This window comes from Glossina fuscipes, unplaced genomic scaffold, assembly GCF_014805625.2.
Source record: "Glossina fuscipes isolate IAEA_lab_2018 unplaced genomic scaffold, Yale_Gfus_2 147, whole genome shotgun sequence".
NCBI classification, from domain to species: Eukaryota; Metazoa; Arthropoda; class Insecta; order Diptera; family Glossinidae; genus Glossina; species Glossina fuscipes.
In genome coordinates, this window is record NW_023998490.1 from 3,173,072 (window position 1) to 3,196,086 (window position 23,015).

The following is a 23,015-nucleotide window of genomic DNA, read 5'->3' on the forward strand; positions in this document are numbered from 1 at the left end:
GCCTAGAGGAGGTTAGAGACGAGTAAGGTAAGGCTTTCGTTTCGTAGACAACGTACAGTCGTGGCAGTGTGACACGTGGCCTACTGGTGACACCAGGAGAGTCCGTAGGAACGCTGAGTAGGTAGAGTAGTTAACTTAAAGGGCCTGACTTGTGAAAAAATTTTTCAGTTATCTTGAAAACTTGTTCTGCACGTATTTACGCAGAAGCACAATATAACCTAACTTGCCACTACCAGTTGACTTCTAACTTTTCTAAGAAACCTTCCAAATTAAAAACATTTCAGTGTAGCTTCATTGAGAGACGTCCCTTGAGTAGATATGAAGCTGAGTTGAAGATGTAAAGGTTTTCTCTTTTGGTTGTGAATTTCATTAAACTGTTATATTATATATTTTTGTACCGATTTCTCCGTCGTTTGGCAATACGTAAGCTATAAAACGAGCGATTACGTCTTCTCCATATACCAGAAAAATATTTGAACATTTGAGCATTTTTATAAACCAGGATTTGCTTATCTATACGATTCATCATATAATAACAATAATATAATAATTTATGACATGATGTTATGTCAACAACACACTTCAAAACTTCTAAAGCGCTTTTTACAAAATCCAAATTTTTATATCAGGTGTATAAACTGGGGGAAAAAAAACAGCAGTTTAAGCTACGGAGAGGGTTAAGTTGGCATGAGCTGAAAATGCAATAGGGTTTCAGAGAGAATAAGCCGACAAGTAACTTCATTTCGATTGTATACAATGGGAAGGATACAGAAAGAAGGAAACATGAGCTAATCGAAGAGAATAACATCGGCTTGCTTTTCTTATGCCGCTATAAAAAGAAGGACGATTTGCTTTAATTTCTATTACATACGGAAGAAAAATGAATTCAATACGACAACCTTAAAGAAGGAAAGGCATAGATTTATCCAGAATAACTACCCACATTTCATGCCCGGAAATTAGTATTGCTACTTGTTGACATCCATCTCTTTACGGCTTGATCTTCACCGACAGCTTATAAATAGCTAAAACTTATACCGTGCTAGTACCAATTCCTAGGCTACATGTACTCCAAATTTCATAAAAAATGAACGCGTCAGTTATGGTGTATAAAGCAATCAATTTCGAGGCAGGGAACTATTTACACCCTTAACAAAAGAAGCCCAAATAACAACTCCTACAATTTTCCTACACTTCGTTCGATATTTTTAGATATCTTTGGAGAATTACCTTCAGCAACTCGTGCGAGATTTCCGGTAAGTTAATCTAAACTTTTTTTTTAATAATAAAAGTTTGGCATTTTATACCTTTGGTACAAGAGTATATTTACTTTGTGCGAATGCATGAAAAACCCAGAAGAACTTGAGAAGGACTTTTTATTAAATCGATAAATTCAGAATCACTTTTTAAATCGATTTGAGTTAGTTTGCCGTAGCGTCTAAGGCTATCGGTTTTGTTGTACACTCTATCGCTCTCGAGATTTAAACCCATGGCCGTAGAGATGTCAGTCGAGATCTTTTGCCTACTCGGCTACCCAGGTGTAATTATTATCTAGGCATACAGATAAGGTGTTTTTTTTTTTTTCTTGAAATATTTGAACTGGCATGAAAAAAATCCTTGCGTCTAAGAGCTCCTTAAATTCCAGTGTTGCCATGTTTTAATATATTTCAAAAATAATTTTTTTTTTTTATACCTAAATATATTCTTAATAATCTCCTCAAATATTATTATTCTATTTCTACATCTTTCATCGCGAAATAATCGCCAAAAAAGTTGTTCTTAAGCTTTCACCTTCTCCCTTCTTCCTTCAAGTTATATATGGACAGAAGGGATTGCTACCAAGAAACTCTCATAACTCTACTTAAATTAAATTCGAATATCATTTAATTTGTCTCTCATAAAGAAAAATTGATTAATTCGTGCATTAATTAGCACATGCACAATTTATGTATTCATTCGAAGCCATATCGCAAATTTTCAGCAGAACTTGTCTGAATTGAGTGAAATGTATTTTGCAATTGAAATGTAAAGAAAACTTTTGCACAAAGTATTTGATAGATTTATGTAATAACAAACAAGAAGGCTGTGTTGGGCCCACGTTTAAATATGCTATGTCATCCTGCAGTAACGGCTTCTCAAATCAAAACATAATTGGGGCGGCTGTCGAAAAAATCCCCCCATCCGTTATCGATAGCGTTCTTCCTTCGGGCAAAACGCATGCTTGTATCAAATTTCGTTAAAATATTTCAAGAAGTGAGGACTTTAGGTTGAATACAAGAAAACATGGCGCACAGAGGAAGAGACAAGCTCAGGTATAATAAAAAGCGGGTCTATCCCAAATCTTTCTGGGTGTTTCATACATTCGCACAAACTTAATATACCCATGCACCATAAGTGCTATAGGGTATAAAAATATTAAAATTGATTTGTTTTGCTTGCGTTGATATTAATTTCAACTCTCTTCTAGGTCTACACCACAGCTTTTGTGGTATTTACTTTAAAAAAAAAATTAAGCAATTTTTTACTTTTCCCTACATAAATAAAAAATGTTTAGTTTGCAAAAAACACGTATATACGTATATACGACCCAAAAGTAAGAAAACAAGAAAAAAAAGCGATACGTGTTCAGACACTTACATCGTGAACAAAACGGCTGATCAGAGCATTTACGGTCAACTAACGTAATCAATGCCTAAACGAAGGAGGAGGCAAAACCAATAGCCAACCTAAGAATCAAAAAAAAAAGAAGCGAAACTAACGTTAGAAATATGCAACAACGGCTAGAAGTCGGTGAAAAGAAAACATAATTCACACAAGCGAATATATACAAGACAACTCGAAATCGGTCGGTAATGAATAGTAAAAGCCTAATGAACTTGTGGTTGTGTGGGGGTAAGAGTTGATTGCCTAAGGCTAACACTTATTGAGAGCTGAAAAGGAGAAAAAAAAAAACAAAACGGCTAGCCCAAGGAAATATGGCATAGTTATCATACAAAAATTTATATTTATACATATAATATATACGTATACACGTATATAAATGTGAACATTGTTGGCCGATGATGCGTTTAGTTGAATGAAACGCTTTTTCTACTCTCTTGCGTGTATATGAACATGAAACCTGGGAAATCTAATGAATGAGAATGAAAATGTTAAGTACTTACATAAACACATTTACATACATTTATAATGTATAGAAAAGTGCGTACATGCATATGTATGAATGGTATGTGAAATTCTCCTCCTGGTAAAGCAAATAAGTCTTTAGAACGATGCTATTTAGCTACATTGACTGCTCTCATTTTGCGCTAGAAACAGCAAGCGCGCCTTCATCGGAGCAACAGTATCAGCAACATCGCAAACAGAAAAACAGCAACAACAACAACAACAAGTGTACGTCTGTATGTATGCCTGCACGTACATTAAGAATTGTACTTTTGTATGCTATTCCATTAAACTGAAACAAACAAAACATAAGCTCCGTCTTTTTGGCGCCATAGCTATCTGAAGTTGTAAAACAGGTCTGCCTGCATCATTGTCCAACCCATTAAGTTTAATGGAGAAAAATATAGAAGCAAAAGAAAAAGAAGAAGTTCTTATAAATCGAAGAGAGCGGACGCATAGAAGTTGTCCAGCTTCTCCTTTACCCTTACGCTTACTTAATTAGAATGAAATTTGTTCGTCACTACGGTACAAACAGAATTTCATATCATTTCATTGCTTTCAATGACGACTACAAAAGCAATATCAACTCATGTAGCAGCACCTGGTAGATGGTCAATGCAATTGATAAAAATATTTTAAGAAGAAATAATATATGAAATGAATATGTTGTAGACAGGCCGAGAAAACAAATAAATTAATTTTTTACTTATTATCAATTTTAGCCTTAAGCCTTTTTCACTTACGAGCTTATTGTTAAATAAGTTTTTATGAGTCGGCCTCAATTAGAAAGGAGCCGAAAGTGATAATCGTCATAGTTAACTTCGTTTGCTAAAAGACGTATTATGCTGATAATTAATCAGATCATTATTGCCTGCTATTGTTAACGTTGTCTGTTTAACATATTTCTTCTTTTAAACTTCTCTTTTAAACTTCTTTTATATAAAATAAATAAGATCTCTTTGATCCAAAGCAAGTTTTACAATTTTAAGAATTTGAAAGAGGTCAGCGAATGGACCGGTATCTCATACCAACGAAGAATACTTTCTTAAGCATTCGCACTTGCCATTGTAACGCACGCAATGGCGGGATAAAATATATTTCGCATTGGCATGTGTTATAAGTGATAAAGGTACGCTCGAATCGAGAATAATTGTATAAAGTCGTTTGCCTAATAAAGGCAAACCTTTCTCCTGAAGTAAATTCTAAACTTAAAAACGACACCAACATCTGCTAGATAATTAGTCCATAGATAATATATTTTAAATAAAAACCGGTAAGAGAATTGCGTTCGGTCACGATTGAACCTTTTAGACCCGTCAGCGTGATTTTAAAAAGAGGCCAAAGGAAACTTCATACTCTATAATACCGAGTGGGCGCACTTGATCTAAACGGACGAACATGCTTAGATCGATTCGGGATTTGAAATCGCGCAAGAATTTGTATACCTTATGGGGTTTTTAAAGCTTGCTTCGAAGAAAAAAAAGAAAAAAATGAAAAATTATGATACGCTATAAAAATGAGTAGGCGTGGCTGATTGTTTTCATTTTTGCACAGATATTTCAGCGTTGGCCATAAAATACGCGCTCAAATTTTTGTAGATTCATTTGCTGCAGTCTATGAGTAACGATCAAACAGGCAACGATGCTAAAGACCTTTTGGAGAACAGAGGTGTTCCCGGTTTACGTGGTAGTTTGGCCATGTCCTTCGACCGATTTTGCGCATTTTCAATACCAAGCAAGTTTCAATGTTTCGTAAGCAAACAAGAAAATCTTAAATAAAGTTAAATTTGAAGCGGATAGCTTCACTTTTGCAGCCAGCAAAATGCTTGCAATACATGCTTAATCGATGGACATGATTAAATCGATTTGTGGAGTCTCTGAAGCTTCCTTCGCATTGTTCAGTGATGCGTGTAAAAATGTAGAAAAATTCATATTTCCGGTGTTTTTTTTTGATAGGTATAAATACTTTCATAGTCAACTTTGGCTTAAAAAACCTAAGCTATAACATTTTGGCTCCGATTGGCTAATTTTAAGGAAGTTATAGGGACACCGATAATACAATGTTTACAGTACAAAGCACCGAAAATATCAAAAAAAAGGTTAAAAATTTTTCTTGCAATTTCGCAGCTTAAAGATATGGAACGAAGAATAGACAGCTTTCGTTGTTGTAAATACACCTTGTCACAAACCTATGACTGCACCAGCAAACTTGCATCTACTGAAGCTCGAATTGTTGCATTGTATTCTCCAAATCTTTGCCACCGGTCCGAAGGTTATTACTTTCATGTCGAACGAACGCAAGCAACTTTGTTTGCTCCTTCCCTACCTATAACGTTTCTTCACTCGCTACCGGGATAGTAAAAAAAAAAATATATTCTAGAAAATTTCACACGAATGCTCCAAGCAAAAAAATTTGCATCAAATCGTGTGGTCGTTGCAGAAACTGAAGCGTATTTTAAGGATCTTGGCAAATGCTTTTATAAGAAAAGCTTTCAAATGTTGGCGTTCGACAGCCGTAATCCTCTTAAACGCGACAGTGTTGACTAAAACATTGAAAACAATAAAAATGTTATCTTTTTTAGTCCCGAAAATTATTGACTGGCCTATCTGAACAATTTATCTGAAAATATGGTACATTCCTAGGATATAGTTGTAATCAAAAAGTAATAAATTTTCTTGGTTTATCACGATTGAGGAGCATTATAAATCCCTTCTGGCGAAGAAATATTATTTGAGCGCCACGCGTGGCTCGAGTGATTATTTTCGATGGAATTATAGGCAATCAACTCTCATTGTTTGTCTCACGTTTCAGATCTTCTCCTTATAATATTTAAAGTTTTCAAACCTTAAATCGCTACAAAAATCAATGCCGAATCGAAAAATTCAACTTTTAGGGTAATAAGCATTACCGCCGAACTACGAAAGATATTGGTCTGTACAATAATTAGTTAGTGTGAGGCCAATTTAAGAAAAAACCATCTGGTCTGAATAACTTTATGCGACCTAGACGGAAAATCCTTATGCACCTTTTCGATTATAGTATTATGTGAACATATCTGCGCCGGGAGAGTAACTTTTTATCACATTTCCTGAATTGTATTAGTTCTTCTGTTAACGATTTTTTTATTACAAAAAGGTTGGATTAATTTCTGGATGATGTTTGGAAACTAAAGAACATTAAGAATTATTTCTGATTCCTTTTGATAAAAACTGTAATAATAATTAATAATTAGAGCTTTGGCCTAACAACTTGTTATTCAAAGTAATTTTATTTAACTCTTACAATATCCCCGATATGCTGCCGTCTACATGTCAGAAGCGGATCTTCTGAAGTTGAAAACTGAGATTTCAATTCTCGCCCAAATATCCTCAAAGATCGCAATTTCTTTGGAAAATTTTGCATTTCAAGGGCAGCTATTACTGGAAATAAAAGCTTTCGATTGAAACGCAATAACAAATTCCTCTGGTTTTGTGTCACATACGAATTTCATAAATAGTCTTTTACTGATAGCAAATATTTTCAGTTTTAAAATTTTCTCTCAATTTCGCAATATCTTCACGGTCGAGTCGTCAAATTTCAAAAAGATTGAGATTAAAAAAAGAAATTGTCTGCTTTGTACGAAATTTTAATGTTGTGTCGTTCTCCTCTGTTCAAAGAAAAAATTCCATCATTTTAGCAAAAAACTTCTGCATTTCTTTGAGTGTAGGTTTTATGCAGCGCGTGTGTTTGAGTGAATTTTAATAACATGAAATTGTAACTTTGATAAAAAGAAGAGCCCTTACGGCAACAACAACAACAACAACAACAACAACAGCAGAAGCAACAATGAAGAAAAGAGAATTAAATAGAAAATCTAAAGCTTTACGTAGCAACCGAGAAATGAATGGAGAAACCCACCGTCAGCCCTCAATTGTCAGACCATAATGAGAAACGCTCACAAATACATCTATTATAATATTGGAAAACTTGAAAACACAACACAAGCACACACTTGTACTTGTAGATAATGGTGCAGGTACTCCTATACCCATATAATTGAAAGAAAGTATTTGTGAATAAGAGCGTATGCACGCATAGTAAAGGAACAAATCGGTGGCAGTTAACACACACACGTACATTTGAACAAGCACACGCGTATATGTACATACGTAGAAATTGAAGGAAGCAGATTACACTTATTATTGAAAATGCTTTTCATAAGCGAGTACGGTAAAGGAAAAGAAAGAGACGAGGTGTTCTAAAAGAAGAACTTTACAGAGAAAGTATAAAGAATGCTAGAAAAGTAGAAGGAAGTGAGAGGAAAGTATGTAAGAGACGTTACTTGAAGGCGCTTGTGCAAAAGTGAGGCAATGTTTCGAAATGAAAACAAAACTCTCAGCTCCGTACAGGAAGAAGAAGTGTTGCTTTAAACACAATTCAAGAGCGGGACATAGACAGGCGACACCACATCATATGGATACTTTTGCTAAAACATACAATTTAAGAATATTTAATATGAGTAAGCATTTCTACAAGCGTTAGTACCCTATTATATGGTCATGAAAAGCCTTTTATTCTATTCTGCTTACCGTACGTCGTAATCAAATAGGGTATGTATCTAAGGACAGTGAGCTGGCAAGGCAAGATTCTTTGAATTCTTTGCAATAAGCAAAGTAAAAGGAAAAACTAGGAAAGACAAAAAGGCGATATAAAATGCTTCAGTGTCCAACGAATCATGCTGTCTCTACGTTTGTCAATTTTTGTGCAATTATTAATAAATAGAAACAGAATGAGAATATTTTTATATTCATTTTGTCTATCTGTCTGCGTCAGCTCTTGCACTTGTGTTTGAGCCGAATCAGTTAACAGGCACGACACGGTCCAACATAAGTTGAGGCCACTTCTGTGTTTAAAAATAAAAAGATTTGGCTTTTTACTCTTACGCTGTTTATTACTCTATGTGTAGTCCTGCAGCACTTGCATAAAAGTAAAACAAAATAGGCCGTGACCATGCAATATCATAGAGTATAGAGTATAGAAATGTAGTTTTTCCCATTTCTAAGATAAGGGTGATGCATATAAAAGATTCGGTTGCTGCTGAATACCATTCCTTCTACCACTTCTTGGACTAAACAATGACTTCTCCGAAACACTATAACTCATTAGCAATTAAACGCCTATATTAAAACGACAAGCAGGCAAAGTGGATACCGAGGTTCTTGTCCGGTGAGCAAAAGAAGGATAGAGTTAAGGATGCTTGGTGTATGGCGTCAATTGAGATTATTTATTGAATAATCCGCTAACTGTCGATTAAGCTTAGGTCTACGGCGTGCCATCATAAACCCAGACTTTAACTCTAGACTGGTGTCTTAATGTTTGGCCAGGAAGTCGGGCGTAAAAAAACTAAATTCCTAAAAGACTACAGATCCAGTACATGTTCTGGAATAAAAATGGTATTGTGCATATTGACATATTGGAGACGCCACTGACCGGCCATGAAAATTTTGAAGAAAGAAATCTTTTATTTATTTTTATATCAAAAGAGTTCTGGAAAATAAAATCGTTCAGTCCTTGCACAAGCCATTCTCATTTAAATTCTACGGTAATCACAATTGTAACGATTAGTGGATGAATGGAAAGCAGATGACGATTGTTACTAAAGTAAGCTGCAAATTGCAAGCAAAGGGAGCAATGAGTGGAGAACATTTGCACGTAACAATTTTTACTTATGTGCTTCTACACGTGCTGATCCATCTTCCCGAAAACAACTTGTTTAAATGCAATCCATGTTAAATTCAGTTTGATTTCCAATTGTTTGAAGTTTTATTTACAAGCTAACGAAATTTTTCGCTTTCTTCAGTGTAGTGGATATTAATTTTGTACAGACTGTTGTCAAGACGATAAATAACGAAGTTTATCTCGTTCCGTTGTCAAAAGCATGGAACCGAAGAGTATTTTCATTCATTTTCTAGATGGCTCTGCATCATGTTCGTAGCAACCTTTCGATCAATATATGCGAATTATTTACATTTCCAGACCGTTTCATCATCATAAGTATGGGGCGATGGGCTTAAACATTAGGCTGCACACACTTACGGACAAAGAAACGAGAACTCGCGAATCTAGATAGACAGATCCACGGATATGGCTGGATAAACTGACGGACAGCGCTAAAGAAACTCACAAATGTTGCTGTTGACGGAGTTACGGATATTCCTCCCAGCAATATCAATCCTTGGAAATATGTCAAAATTACATCCTAGCAGAGCCGTTATTGAGTTACTAATGCTTGTCGGTCTGTTTGACAATTACGATAGCAAGGATAAAAACTTTTCAATTACGATATTCCACGCACCTTACTTTAAACGTCGCGCAAATCGCATATTGCTCTTAGCTTAGACCTACTCATAAACAGCCTGGCGAGAAACTATAGTGATAATTTCATCCTGACTATCTCAAGGATCATGGCGTTATGTACGAGTTTCTCCAAGTTTTATTAGTTTTGAGTTAATAGGAGAGCTTTCTGTCCAATTATCCCTTAGAAAGTATGTTATGCTTGACGGAAAGGAGCTACCTGGGAATCAAATTTCTAAATGGACTTGCTCAATACTATTTTCCATTACAGGTGAGAATGCCTACCAAAAAAAAAAAAGAAAAAAGGAAAACTATTTTCAACTAGTTTTTGTATAACTTAGGAAACGTGTATTTGGATGCATGGTTGAAAAAAGTTCGTTTGGAAAAGTTTTCATATTGTTTTTATTTTTTGCTTTTTACGTTTTTGACTGCAGTTCTCTTACTGCATTTTTGTTTTAATGATTTTCTTTTCTTTCATTTCTTTTCAATTTCAAGTTATTATTATTTAACAATGTTTTCAAAGTTCATAATGACGTTGTAAACGTTGTTGGCAATATGCTTGTTGTTGTAGTTGTTATTGTCTTTCTCTTTCTCTTTTTATTTTTTATTTCTTCTATATTGGTGTATGCAGGCAAGCCATTAATTGTGAGTTTGCGTGTTTGTATGTTCATGTGGGCATGTGTGTGTGTGTATGTGTGTGTATGTGTGTGTGTGTGTGTGTGTGTGTATTTATGTGTGCTAACTTATGTATACATGCATGGACTTGTATACGATCATAATGGGTTGCTTTGCATTGCTTTTGTATGCGCCGCTGTTGTTGTTACAGCTGCGGCTGCTGCTGCGAATTGTAATGTCGATAAAAAAGTGGTAGCAGTGGTAGTGTTTGCTTGAAGCTTATTTGTGCTGAGCACACATTACGTAAGGGAATCCCCAACATTCTACAGAATGAATTTCAAGCTTAAAGACCAGGCAAGTACGTACAAAGCAAAAATAGACATACACATAGACATGCACACATAAACACACTCATACATGCGCGATATAAGTAATGATAATCTTGGCGCAGCTGAACTGAACAAGTTCAGTACGTATTTTATGTTCAGTAAGTATCTTATGTGTGTGGGTAAGTGTTTTGTATTCATTCCTTTTTTTTTTAATTCTTTTTTTACTTTTGTTTTATTTTCCATATTTTCTATTAAGCGATGGTGTCTTTAAAAAACGGTTTTCCTAACGAAACTAAATACCTTTTTTATGTGCTTGGGCGTATATTTTTGTGCACATGTTTGTATTTATATATATGTTTACATAAATAAAGAATAAGTATATAAGTATATATATATATATATATATATATATATTTATATACAAATATGTAATGGAAATATATAAATGTTTGTGCATATAAAGTTTATGTAGACTTTAGTTCTCTACGCTGTTGCTGTTGCTGTTGCCGTTTATTATGGGGTGTGACACGTAAAATCATGCAAATTTTATAGTGTTGCATGCGTGCGTATTGAATAAGAAGCTTTTTTTTATGCTTCTTCTTGTTCATATATGACTTAACTGCCCGCCTGTGACTAAGTGCTAACTGTAGTCTGAAATGAGTTTTGGTCGCAGGCACTATCTTATCTTGATTGCTGCTTTTGTAGCGTATAACGAATCCAAATAAAAATCTGAACTTTGTTAATGTTTGGAAATTTTTGATCATTGCATTTTTGTTAAATATATGCGATCGATTATCGCGTAATTTCAGCAGATTTCAGAAAATCTCTTCTGAACAATTTCATTCCATTTAAAACGACATTGATTCTGTCGTGTGCTTTATACTAAACATCTTAGGAAGGAAAGCAGACGATATGTCATCATTGAGTTGGCAGTAGAACAAGAAGAAAACAAAACAAGAGAAACGAAAAAATTACCAGCACAAGGTAAGAAGTTCTGGGCCATGCACAGAGACGGCCTCGATTTTATTAGGATTTTGCCATGTCACCACATATTACTCAATAATGCAAACCAATTACTCACTTAACATTGTGATTGGTATGATTTTTAATAGCAGACATATGCATAAAGTCTTAGTAAGAAATTTATGCTAAAGATGGTTAATTTAATTAACTGTAGTTGAATTTTTGAACACAGAGTTTTTTTGGGGGGCCTTTGTACTTGAAGAAAAGGTATAGAGGTAAAGTCGGATCTTGCGTAATGCGAGCATATCTGTAAACGAGTCTTTGAGCGTTTTCGGCAAAGTTTAAATGGGCCGATCGCCTGTACAACATGTCGAGCGCCCTTCATAGGCAAAGTGCCGGTGCACACAATGGAAGATTGTAGAGTTTTGTTATTCCGATAATCTATTCTGATAATCTTCTTAGCTGCTAGGCGTAAGCTTGTCTTGGAATGCCTTCCTTTCAAGGGTTGTGGCCGATTGAAATTCTTATACAATTTCGAACACATTTGCCTAAGGCAATCCCTAGAATTCAGTTAGTTTTTACGTATTACCATTTGGCATTCTGTAGAATCCATTAGCTTTAATTTGCGCTTGATCAAAACGATGTCTGGCAAGCAGGTCGCTTTCATTTTTGCTAATAAGGGAAAAGAGCAACCAACTGTGGTTAAATATTTTCATTGTCCATCTCTTTCGCGAAGGAGAGATATTTCATAGCTGACAGAGTTAAAAGCTGAGAGCTATAATTTGGCTTCACCGCTGATAGAACGATTTCAACAGGAGACGATTATGTCGGCCGCAATAATTAATTCCGGCGTACAATCGCATTAGGAATATTATTAATACGCAGTATAAATCCTATTGTATTCACGTTTTCCTCCCATTTTTAGTCATGAACAAGTAAAAACACTATAGGGGATGACTGCTCACTATTAAATAAACTACACCACCCTACAGACTTTTCAAACATAGGCATTATATGGAAGACGGTCCGATTAAAAAATTTTCAATTTGTGCTTACACGGAAGCACATTAATGTACGAAATTTCGCCAAAACAGATAGACAAGCTTAAATCGATTCAGAAATTAATTCTGGATCGAGTGGTACAATGCAATATGCATCTACGTCAAGCAGTTTGGCGTGTTGCATAATACATCCACAAAAATGTAATTTTAAACTTTTTGGGGGTATAAAAATATATAAAAGACGTCCAAGTGTTCGATATATTTTTTCGATTAGAATAAGATTTTTATAGGTAAGATTCAGTCCTATCCGTCCGTTCTTCTAATCTTTTCAATCTTGCAGATAGTGAACCCATACTGCATAATCTTTGTTGGTGATCAGAGATTTGATTTGAAAGTAAGCCTGATCGGCCTACAAATCAGCTCATATAAAATGTGAAAACCTGTAACTTTAGCTCTGTAACTAGTTTAAGTAAGTCTAGTCGTGAAGCCGTTCCTTTATATAAATCCTACATAAATCTTTCTACAAAAATGAGGAGTCAAGCCTTCAGATGCCAGCAAAAGCCTACTTTGTTTTAGTATTTTCCATCTGGCTTTATGACATTACTATGCAAAGTTTGTCTACGCTTTCTACACTTTCTAGATCTGATGAAGAAGGACGGGTTTGGATGGGAAAAAGATTTCATTCTATTAGGCTGATTGGTGTAGAGAGTAAAATTTTAACTCGCCATTGCTATGCAACTTACGATCGCATTAATAATCTAGTGGTATCTGTCAACTTTGGTTCTAGCTTTACAAACATAAAGTTTAAATCCGATACTGAATGTTTATTCGTTTGCTTAAAGGTATAGATGTTAAATATTCTTCTTAAGATCTTTGTCTCTCCTTAGTAAGTAGTTAAGTAATAATTTTTTTTGTTTTTTTGTTTTCATCCATTGAAAATATCCTTCGATTGTGCATACATGCATCGTATGCGATTCTGACTAACTACGTACAGTAAATGTAGAGTAAGTAAACTACGAATTCAAGTGTGTGTGTGTGCAGTTTTCACACACTTGTTTTCTTTTGATGTCTTTTGCTTTAATAAGAATTTTCTTTGTAAATGACTTTCAAAGAAGCTATGATGCGTCGATAAATATGTTAAGATATACACGCACGCACATAGAAAAACAACATTTGTGTGTACCTAAATCTGTGTGTGATGGCAATAGCTATAAGTAAAAGGAATACGTAAATGAATGTGTTTGTCGTTTCTACCACCTATACCTACATTGTTCAGTAAAATTTTTATTTATTTATTCTCTTAAGTAGAACGCGAACGCGTCGAGCGAGAAGGGAAGCAACAACTATACACTTTCCTTTGACTACGAGAATATTACCGTAAAAGAAATGTGAAGTAACTCACATATGTACTCAACTACTTGTGAACTGAACTCGAACAATAAGTATAATTATACATGTATAAGCGAGTACATGGAAATGTATGTGTACTTATCCACACATGTGCCTTCATGTTTATATTTTTTTATTTTTAATCTTTTACTTCTTCAATCCAAACTTGCCACTGTTGCTATTTATTACTATGCATTATTATTGTTGTGATCTTGTTGCTTTTTATCATCGTTGTTGTTGTTTTTGTTGTTGCTATTGCTGTTACTGTTACCACTGACTAGCTCTGCGTTCTTGCCTTTCGCATTCTACATCTGATGTTGATGAGAATGTTGTTGCTATTGTTGTCGTTATCATTGTTGTTGTTGGGGGTTCACTACGTCAAAATTAAAATATATCCGCCACACAATTGTGTTTTTTTATTTCCTTTTCTCTTCTTTACTTCATAATACACAAGCGTCTGCCATGAACACCAATACCACAGCAATTTCACTTATCTACACATAGACTCAGCATATATATGTATATAATCGCACAGACACAATATATTTTATATTATTTGTTGTTTTTGTTGTTCTCGTTGCTTTTGTTTTTTTTCTTTTTGTTCTTTAGTTTAACATATTGAGTGTATGCATCGGACTTAAACAATTTTCAAAAGGAGACGCATTCGTTTATATCATATTACGCAATATTATGAATTCGTCATATGCAAGAACTAACATTAGGTCTAGCCATAGCAATAGAGAGCAAATAACATAATTTTTTTTTTTGACTTCTGAATAGCTCGAATTATGTCCAAAAACAAAAAAAAAAGCTCAGAAAACTTTTATTTTTCTATTAAATTCGCGGGTACACGGCTTCGAACGCTTCTGGCGAACCATTAACATGCATGACTTAGATTACATGTTTACGATGCCCTAATTGGAAGTATGGATGTACAATAAATTGCTTTAAGACGAAGGAACCGCTGCTGGAACAAACTATACGCAAGAAGGGAAAAGAGCCGTTAAAGGAATAAATATCTGAAGCCGAAAAAAAACTTGATGCGGGCGGGGAAAATTGTTACTCGTGAGATCCCAAAGATCAACTTGTGAGGACGCAGTGGATGCAGTGTTCTACGCATTTCTAGGAACAAACGCCAAAGTACCCTGCTAATAGCAACTAACGCAACTGCATTCATGTTTAAGGGAAAAAGGTATTCAAGGCCAAAGTAAACTTGGTGCGGGCCAAGCGAGCCATGCCCATTTGAATGAGTCAACTGGAGATGTACTGTATAATGTGCTTTTTGGAACTTGGCGGAAATAAGCTGCTAGCGCACCTATGGCAATTGGACCCGTAAATGGAAAGAAATCAATCACAGTACACGAAAAGACATATTCAAATGTCAAGCAGACGTGCAGGTCAGATGAATTAGTTAAGCGTAAGACGTCAAGCGTTGTGGAACCAAGGTTGTGTTACACCACTAAAACCGCATTATATGTAAAACCCTTCCAGGAAATATCCGAAAGCCTGAACGAGAGAGTTCTGCCTTCATCCAGGTATTTACCCAAACATTTTTCTTTGATTAATACTTTCTTTAACGTTAAACGCTACTTAAAAATTTGTCCATTCGTGGTTAGATTCAAAACTAAATTAATAGTCTGTCCGTTCAAAATGAATTTTATGTCGCACCAGAAAAATAGTAAAAGTAGTGGCTAACGACGAACAATGTTTTGAGTAAAATGCTTAATGCAATTTTTTTTTTACTAAACGTTTAAATTATACTGAAAAAGTCCTTTCGCAAAGCGTATACATGCACCCAATGCATATACTGTTATACTGAGTGGAGAGACTCAAGTCGCAAGTTATGTCAAGGTATTCAAGCTTTTTGTGTTTGTTTTTGTTGTGTGTGTGTTTGCTTTTGTGGCGTCTGTTTGTCGCAATCGTACAAACGTCGAAATGTTCGTTCTTACGTTGGTTGTGGTGGTGGTTCAGTTCTATGCATGACGGTTAATTCGTTCGTTAGTCAGTGTGTCTGTCGACCTGTTTAGTAGACGTTATGCTGGTGTTTTCTATAGATTGTTGCTGCTTGCTTTCATTCCGACTGCTTCTGCTGCTGTGGGGCAAATGCATACATTTTCTAGAATTGGTTAGCAAAAGCGTACACAAGCAAGTAACCATAGTTCCTATAGAGTATATTTTTATGTATATAAATATATAGATACATACTTATACACAATGTCAGCAATAGCAGCACATGGCATGACATTGTTGCTGTATATATATGTATCTATATGTTGTACAAATAAAGAACTATATATTTGAGTGTGGTTGTGTGTTTATAAGTATATATTACTTTATATATATATATATATATGTATGTATCTATACGATGTACAAATAAAGAACTATATATATGAGTGTGTTTGTATCTTTATAAGTATATATTACTTTTGATTTATGTTTTCTCAGCAGCACAGAGTTTATGCATACGGCTATGTATACGCAAGTAAAAGCGTGCATATATATTTCTATATATGCATATACATATTTATATACATATATACCAATATGTATACATAAATGTATATATATATATATATAGATATATAGATATATGTAAATATTTTCAAAAGTTCTTTTGAGGTCTACATTATTGTTTTTGTTTTTGTATACATTTTACTTTATTATGTTGTATTTTGTGTTCTTTGAAAATTTTTCTACAATGTTTCTGCAATTATTCTTTTCTTTCCTATTTTTCATTAATTTTTTTATTCTTTTTTCATATCTTAATATTTAAATTCTCTTGTTTTTGTCGTTTATGTTGAGCTCTCCTTTCCCTTTGCTACTCTTCACTAATATATGTGTTGTTTGACCTTTTTGTGACTGAAAAAATATATTACACCTAATCAACTAAATGAATCCTAGATTTAACTCGGTGAGGCTCCACAGTGATAAGAAGAATTGGTTCGAGTTTCAATTTTCGTAATTTTTATTTATTTATTTCTTCACATAGAGCAAATTTGTAAAAATCGATACATTTTGTTCAAGTTTTTTCAATGGCATCCAGCTAGCTTGAGTAGGAAATATTCTTAATCGTGGCTTATTGAGAAAATATGGTCTAGGTCTGGGTTGGATTTTCGATTAATCAAGTCTTAGTCTAACCGTACAGGTCGATTCTTGCAAGTCTTCTAATCAGCGGCATCTATCGGCGGAAATAATAAAGTAACACGAAATATCAATGTACGCAACGGTTATTATTAATATTATAAATTTAGCCAGAGAATAAATTCTAAGACTAAAAAATCTTAAAGCACTAGTATATTTAAGGCTTTCGGCTTTATTAAAAACTCTATCACCGCACTTGAGATTTGAATTCACGACCATTGGGTTGCTAGTCTTCTTTACATGGCCACTCAGGCCAATTGTGCAACGGTTAAGTTCGATGAAATCGACCTTTCTCTACATAAAATAACAGTTTTTCACTTAGCATACAAACGCCAATCACGGATCGTTTAAAATTGCATTTTCGATATTCATTACGTTCGTTGCATGATTTGAAGAAATCTGCCGAAGCTCATCAAGCACTTTTAGAAGCTTATGGTAATACTGCTGCAGCACGTTCCAATTGTTGGTTCTGGTTTCAGCGGTTTAGAAGTATTGATTTTGATGTGATGACAAAGACCGGCTTGGAGAACCAAAAAAGTTCTAAGATAATGAATTCCAAGACTTATTGGAGGTAAATCCACTTCAAACTCTCAAAGAATTTAAGAGCAGCTTTGCATTTGAATCAATTCTTTCTAAATTTTTACATGCGATGGGATAGATCCTAAAGAAAAAAAACGCAGGGGATGCAGGATCACAGGTGATGATAATGGAAGCAAGCAAAAAAATTATAGGCGAGCAGACCAACCAAGGCTTATATCGTGTTTTCCAAACAAACTATGCACGGGCCTGCGTGCTACAATTTTGCCGTAATGAATTTTTACGTAAAGTTACTATTATTGACCGATTTTCATAACAGAATTTTAAAAATTACAAGTTTTTCCCACATAAAGGTTTACTTTCCATGAATGAGCTCGAAAGATTAGATCTATGGGATGAGCTCGAAAGATTACATCTATGTGGTCTAAAGTTGCTATAGCAAATTTTTATGTCAAATAAAGGTTATTGACCAATTTTCATCGTAAAAATTAGAATTTCATGTTATATAAAAACTTCATTTTTTTTAGCTGCACCGTACAACGACTTTTTCATAATGAAGCATTACATGGGAAGTGATGCTAAAAATGATCAAATACAATCCCTTTCCAATAAAGTCCATCCTGGGGACAAAATAAGTCAATATAACGAATTTCCTCAAAATATATCACACGTTCTCATCTTTACGTTGACCGCAAAAGTACATGGACAGACAATAGACGCGCACATGGACACACGTGCCTAAATCGATTCTAAACTAGTATTATGAAAGGTCGGTCGATTTCAAAGCTTACCGCAGGTTGTATAGTATAAAAATAGAGCAGTTTTAAAATAAGCAGCTTTTATAGGACTTACTTTTATAAAATTCTGCTAAAAGTAAAAATAATAATCACTCTTGACCAATAATGCTCTACGGTAATAAATATTAAAATCTTTTGTGGACCAGCCTGCATACTTTGTCATAAGCTGCTAACTTAAAAGGAAAATTTAATTAAAACTTTTTTCATACTTACTTCCTCTACCGCTTCCTTTGCGTCTTGCCATTCTTGTGATTGTGTTTGTGAAGCCAACAAAACGTAATGCGTAGAATGTGTATAATCTTAACAGAATAAAATGCTCCTCACTAAGCGAATCTCTTGCGTATATTAAAATGTGAAGTTCTTCTTTAGCTTTCACTCTTCTGTTGCTTTTTTGTTTCACATTATATTATTATACATTTATAGAAAACCGTAAAAGATGCAAAGAAGAAGCCCCGCAAACAAAACGCCTTTTTTTGTTTCCTCTTTTCGCGTTTTTTCTTCTCTTTTATTTATTCGTTATGTATAATAAGAAGCAGCGAAGAAGGAACAAGCAACATAGAAAATTTGAAAACAACAACAAACAACATAACTTGAATAGGTAAAGACAAGAACTTCTAAGAAATACTTGAATGGCTAGCTTTAAGGCTAATGCCGTTACGATAGTTTGATTGTTGATTTGCCGCTTTGATAGTGTTGGCGCTGCAAAGATTCTGATATTTATATTCCTTTCTTGTAATATTGAATGGGGTGAAATTTTTAAAGAATATCTTTACTGAAGGATGATATATGTACTATCAAAATATATTGTTGTTGCGGTTGTTTTCTTGTTTTTGTTATTTATGATATCTAGGCGGGCCAGATGTTAGGCACAATAAAAACCAGTACAGTTTTTTAAGCAGACACATGTCCTTGACGAGTGTGTATGTAAAGTGTTATATATGCTATAACAAGTTGCTGTTGTTGTCGTTCTTCTTCTTTTCTTCTACTTCTTTTTTTTGTATTTGCGTACTAAACGTAATTGTTGCTTTTGTTTATTTTATTTATTTATTTATTATTATTTTTTAGAAATACTTTTCACACTCGGTAAGGTTAAGTGATGATTGGTCGCTGAATATATGGACTGATTGTTAGTTCTGCTGGCAGAGGACATATATTGTGTATTTGCATAATGCTATATTGAATGTAAGTAACTTTTACATAAATAAATGTTAACCTCATTGTAGCCATTTGTCAATATACCAAAATATATTTTTGTTCAATTTTATTTTATTTTCCATTTATAAAAAATGTATCAATATTTTTTAATACATTTCTAAGCGTTTTTGTTATTGGGATTTTAAAATTTTTATATATACATAGCCATACATACATATGTGCGTTTTTAAAATAAATGATATGTTGTAGCTTTTTTTCTTTAAAATATTTTTTTTACTTTGTCTATCTGAAAAAATACATTCCTTTCAATGAAAAAAGTTTTGATTTTTTTTTGCTTTTTTTATTTTTATTATTGCGCGCGCACTGTGTACTCGTGTTCAAAAATTCATTTCCTCAATACATAGAAAATCCGATTTATGTGCATACGCGCTCACAGATGCCCTCTTCACAACACTTGTTACCCCCACCACAATTGCTTTTCAGGCTTTTAAGGTCAGAATACCGTAAAATTTTAAGTAGAACTAAATTCAGTTATGTCTTCAAGTCTAACGCTTGGCAGCTCAAGAGAGATTTCGCAGAATGTTCTTTTTCTTGTAGCAATAATAAATAGTAATTACAAACAAAAAAATATAAAAAAATTGTACTCGGTTTGAGCCGAATTCTTTTATATTTCCAGCACATTTCATATGTGCTATGTAATCTTTAATAGCGATTGAGTGAAGACAGAGCATGGAAAAAGCGTACAATTTGCAAAAACGTTATTGTAGTTGTTTAAACGAAGAGTCATTTATTTAGTCACTCCAACTTCTGTCAAGAGTCTTTCAATAATTGTCATCGAATGTTTTGCCCTTAACCTTAACGAAAGCTATAGGACGACAATTTTAAGCCAAGGCGGGCGTATAAACACAGCTAAATCGATTCCGACATTCATACTGATCAAAAATATATATAAATTTGATGCATATTTTTAAGCACTGCACATCGCTGTTATGGATTAGAAAAAAAAAGAAATCTTTAAATTTCCGTTTCCGTTAGAATACTTTTAAAAACTATATTGTATTACTTGTGTACCTCAATCAATTTCACTCACTCAGTCTCATTCGTTTACCTATTAACATGTCAAGTTTGTAAATATTGTACATGTTTAATACCTTGTAATGGAAACTAACGATTTCACAAAAACGTAAAAATAAACCCTACTAATGTTGTGGCTTGCAGAACGAACGAACTGTCGTTTCTATTATTGTTTCTAAAATACTTCGTTAGTTGCATAGGCTTAGTTGTTGTTGTAATATTTGTTGCAGTTGCTGTGCTATGAATTTACAAATAGTACAAATAGTCTATATATATATATTGATCATAATTCATGCAAGTTAGCAGTTTGTAGAATATATGTGCCTATGCGATTCTCTCAAGTAGAGGGCTTTGTACGTTTTATTGCGTACAACGTTAAAATGTTATACTCTTCGTTTTCCCCTCTCTTCGCATTCTACGTCAGATTCAGTGATTTTCATTTGTTCTAAAAAGAAGCATAAAATATGAGTGTTGGCGTTTGTGCGAATGCTTGAATGAATATTTTGCTCCAAAGCTTAGCATTGTATCATTGTTGTTGTTGTTGTATGTGCGTGCCTTCAAGTGTGCGAGTTTTTGGTATATGTGAGTAGCTTTGTATTGGTTGCATTTACACAGCATTTTATTTTCGCCCTTTCAACGTCATTAAATTTCTTTAGTGTGGAGAGATATGTAAGCGTGTATATATCTGCACTTAAAAACGCTTATAGTTTATTTAGATTGAGTTCGAAACTTCGTGCATACCCCTAATTTACTCTTTATATTTACCAAAATTACTTTTTCCTATAAAATTTAATTAATAAAATGTAACAAATTATCATGATTTTTTTGTTTTTTATTTATATTTTACATTGCATACGATATCAAATCCTTTTCTTCTTCTTTTGCTTATCACGTTTACATTTTTCAATTCATGTATTATTATTATTATTTACGTTCCTGCCAAACACGAACTGTTTATGTTGAATTTTTTATATTATATATCTCTTTTCCTTACATAAACGCACACTTAAATTTAATCACGTTTCACTTTCTGTTTTTTCTATTTTGAACAACAAATTTTTTTTGCTTTATTTAAATATTAATTTCGTTTGAAATTTCCTCACATCTTTCATTAGCAAAAAATTTGCACAATCTTTTCTCAAAGAGAAAATATTTTCTAAACTATTTCATGATAATTTATTTACTGTCTTTTAAGTTTTCTACTCAGTATTAATATATTTAAGTATATTATTTCGCACAAACTCTCGGGATAAGATATTTACAAACTCTTTTTATAAAAAAAAAAAATTTTAAAAAGATGAAAATCGACTTTAATTTATTTATTTATTTTGGTTTAATTTCTCGTATATTATTTTGTTGTTATTATTCTCATACGGTACAACTTTTCATTTGTACAACTCTCTCAATTTTTTAAATAATATTAACGCGTTTATTTTTTGTTTGCTTATGAATATTTTAACATAGTTTTTAATTAAAAGAAAACCCGCGCACTCACTTTTAATTTTTACACTACAAGAAAATCACTAATTTGCTAATCTTCCGGGAGGTTAATTACGTATATCAGTTCGCACAATCTCGCGTAATAAAAAATCTACACATCTTTATCGTTCACAATACGTATTCCCGCTACAAAGCAAATACATTCCTTACCTAACTTACTGAATATTACTGAATATTATGCATATTATTCCGCGACAAAAAATCTCCACGTCCTCAGCGCTCAAAGAGAAGAAAAAACTGCCGCTTACGTTACGTATATATATCAACTTTGGTCTTGTTTGCTCGTAGAGTATTATTTGCCTATAAACAAGTGAAACACAGAGATGGCAATAAAATCTTCGGTTGCTGGCTTGTTGAAAAGTACAAGAGGAAGACGATATGAAACACATCTGTAATTATACAGCTGAAACACTTGATTTTTAAACATATGTTTGAGCAAATACATTTTATTGTTTTTCAATAAGCGCGAAAAGTTGAAAAGTGAAAAATTATTTTTATTATTTATTTAAATATTTTTTTCTTATTCTTTTCTTTTCAGAAATTTTTATAATTATTCTGTATTATAACGTTTTTATAATTTTTATTATTCTTATATTTTTAGTAATCTTTTCACAATGCTGGCTGGTCGAAAAGAGTACATAGTAAAGAATTAAATTATTTAAGGGATAAGAAATTAAAAAGACTTATTTGAATAATATTATTTATAAGATTTATAGGTAAGAAACTTAAACAATTATTAAAACTTAAATTCATTAAGAAGTATTTCTTAATGTGATTTTTTTAATATATGCTTGGTAACTAAAACCTGCGTATAAACATTTAAAAACAATCCGTAGCAATGTTTTTACGATTTTGAGCATTTTGTGCATTTGCTGAAATTTTTGAGCGAAAATTAAGAGACATGCTGGTAATAATGAAATTCAAATGTGTTCAAATAAAGTTTAAGCATTGATGGGCGGGCAAGAGTAAGCGAACTAAAATTAAAATCCAAATTGTTATTTTTTAATATTGTT

General features: G+C 33.4%; 1 protein-coding gene across 1 annotated transcript in view; it reads right to left on the reverse strand.

Annotated features, from left to right (window-relative positions):
- Positions 1–22,170, reverse strand: part of LOC119641326 — a 121,832-nt gene extending 99,662 nt beyond the window's left edge. Inside the window, exons 1-2 of the mRNA XM_038039912.1 lie at positions 22,153–22,170; positions 18,487–18,972 (exon numbers count right to left, since the gene is read on the reverse strand). Of these exons, the coding sequence (XP_037895840.1) occupies positions 18,487–18,517 (31 nt within the window). The 5' untranslated portion in view covers positions 18,518–18,972; positions 22,153–22,170. The remainder of the gene's footprint in view (positions 1–18,486; positions 18,973–22,152) is intronic.
- Positions 22,171–23,015: the final 845 nt, after the last annotated feature.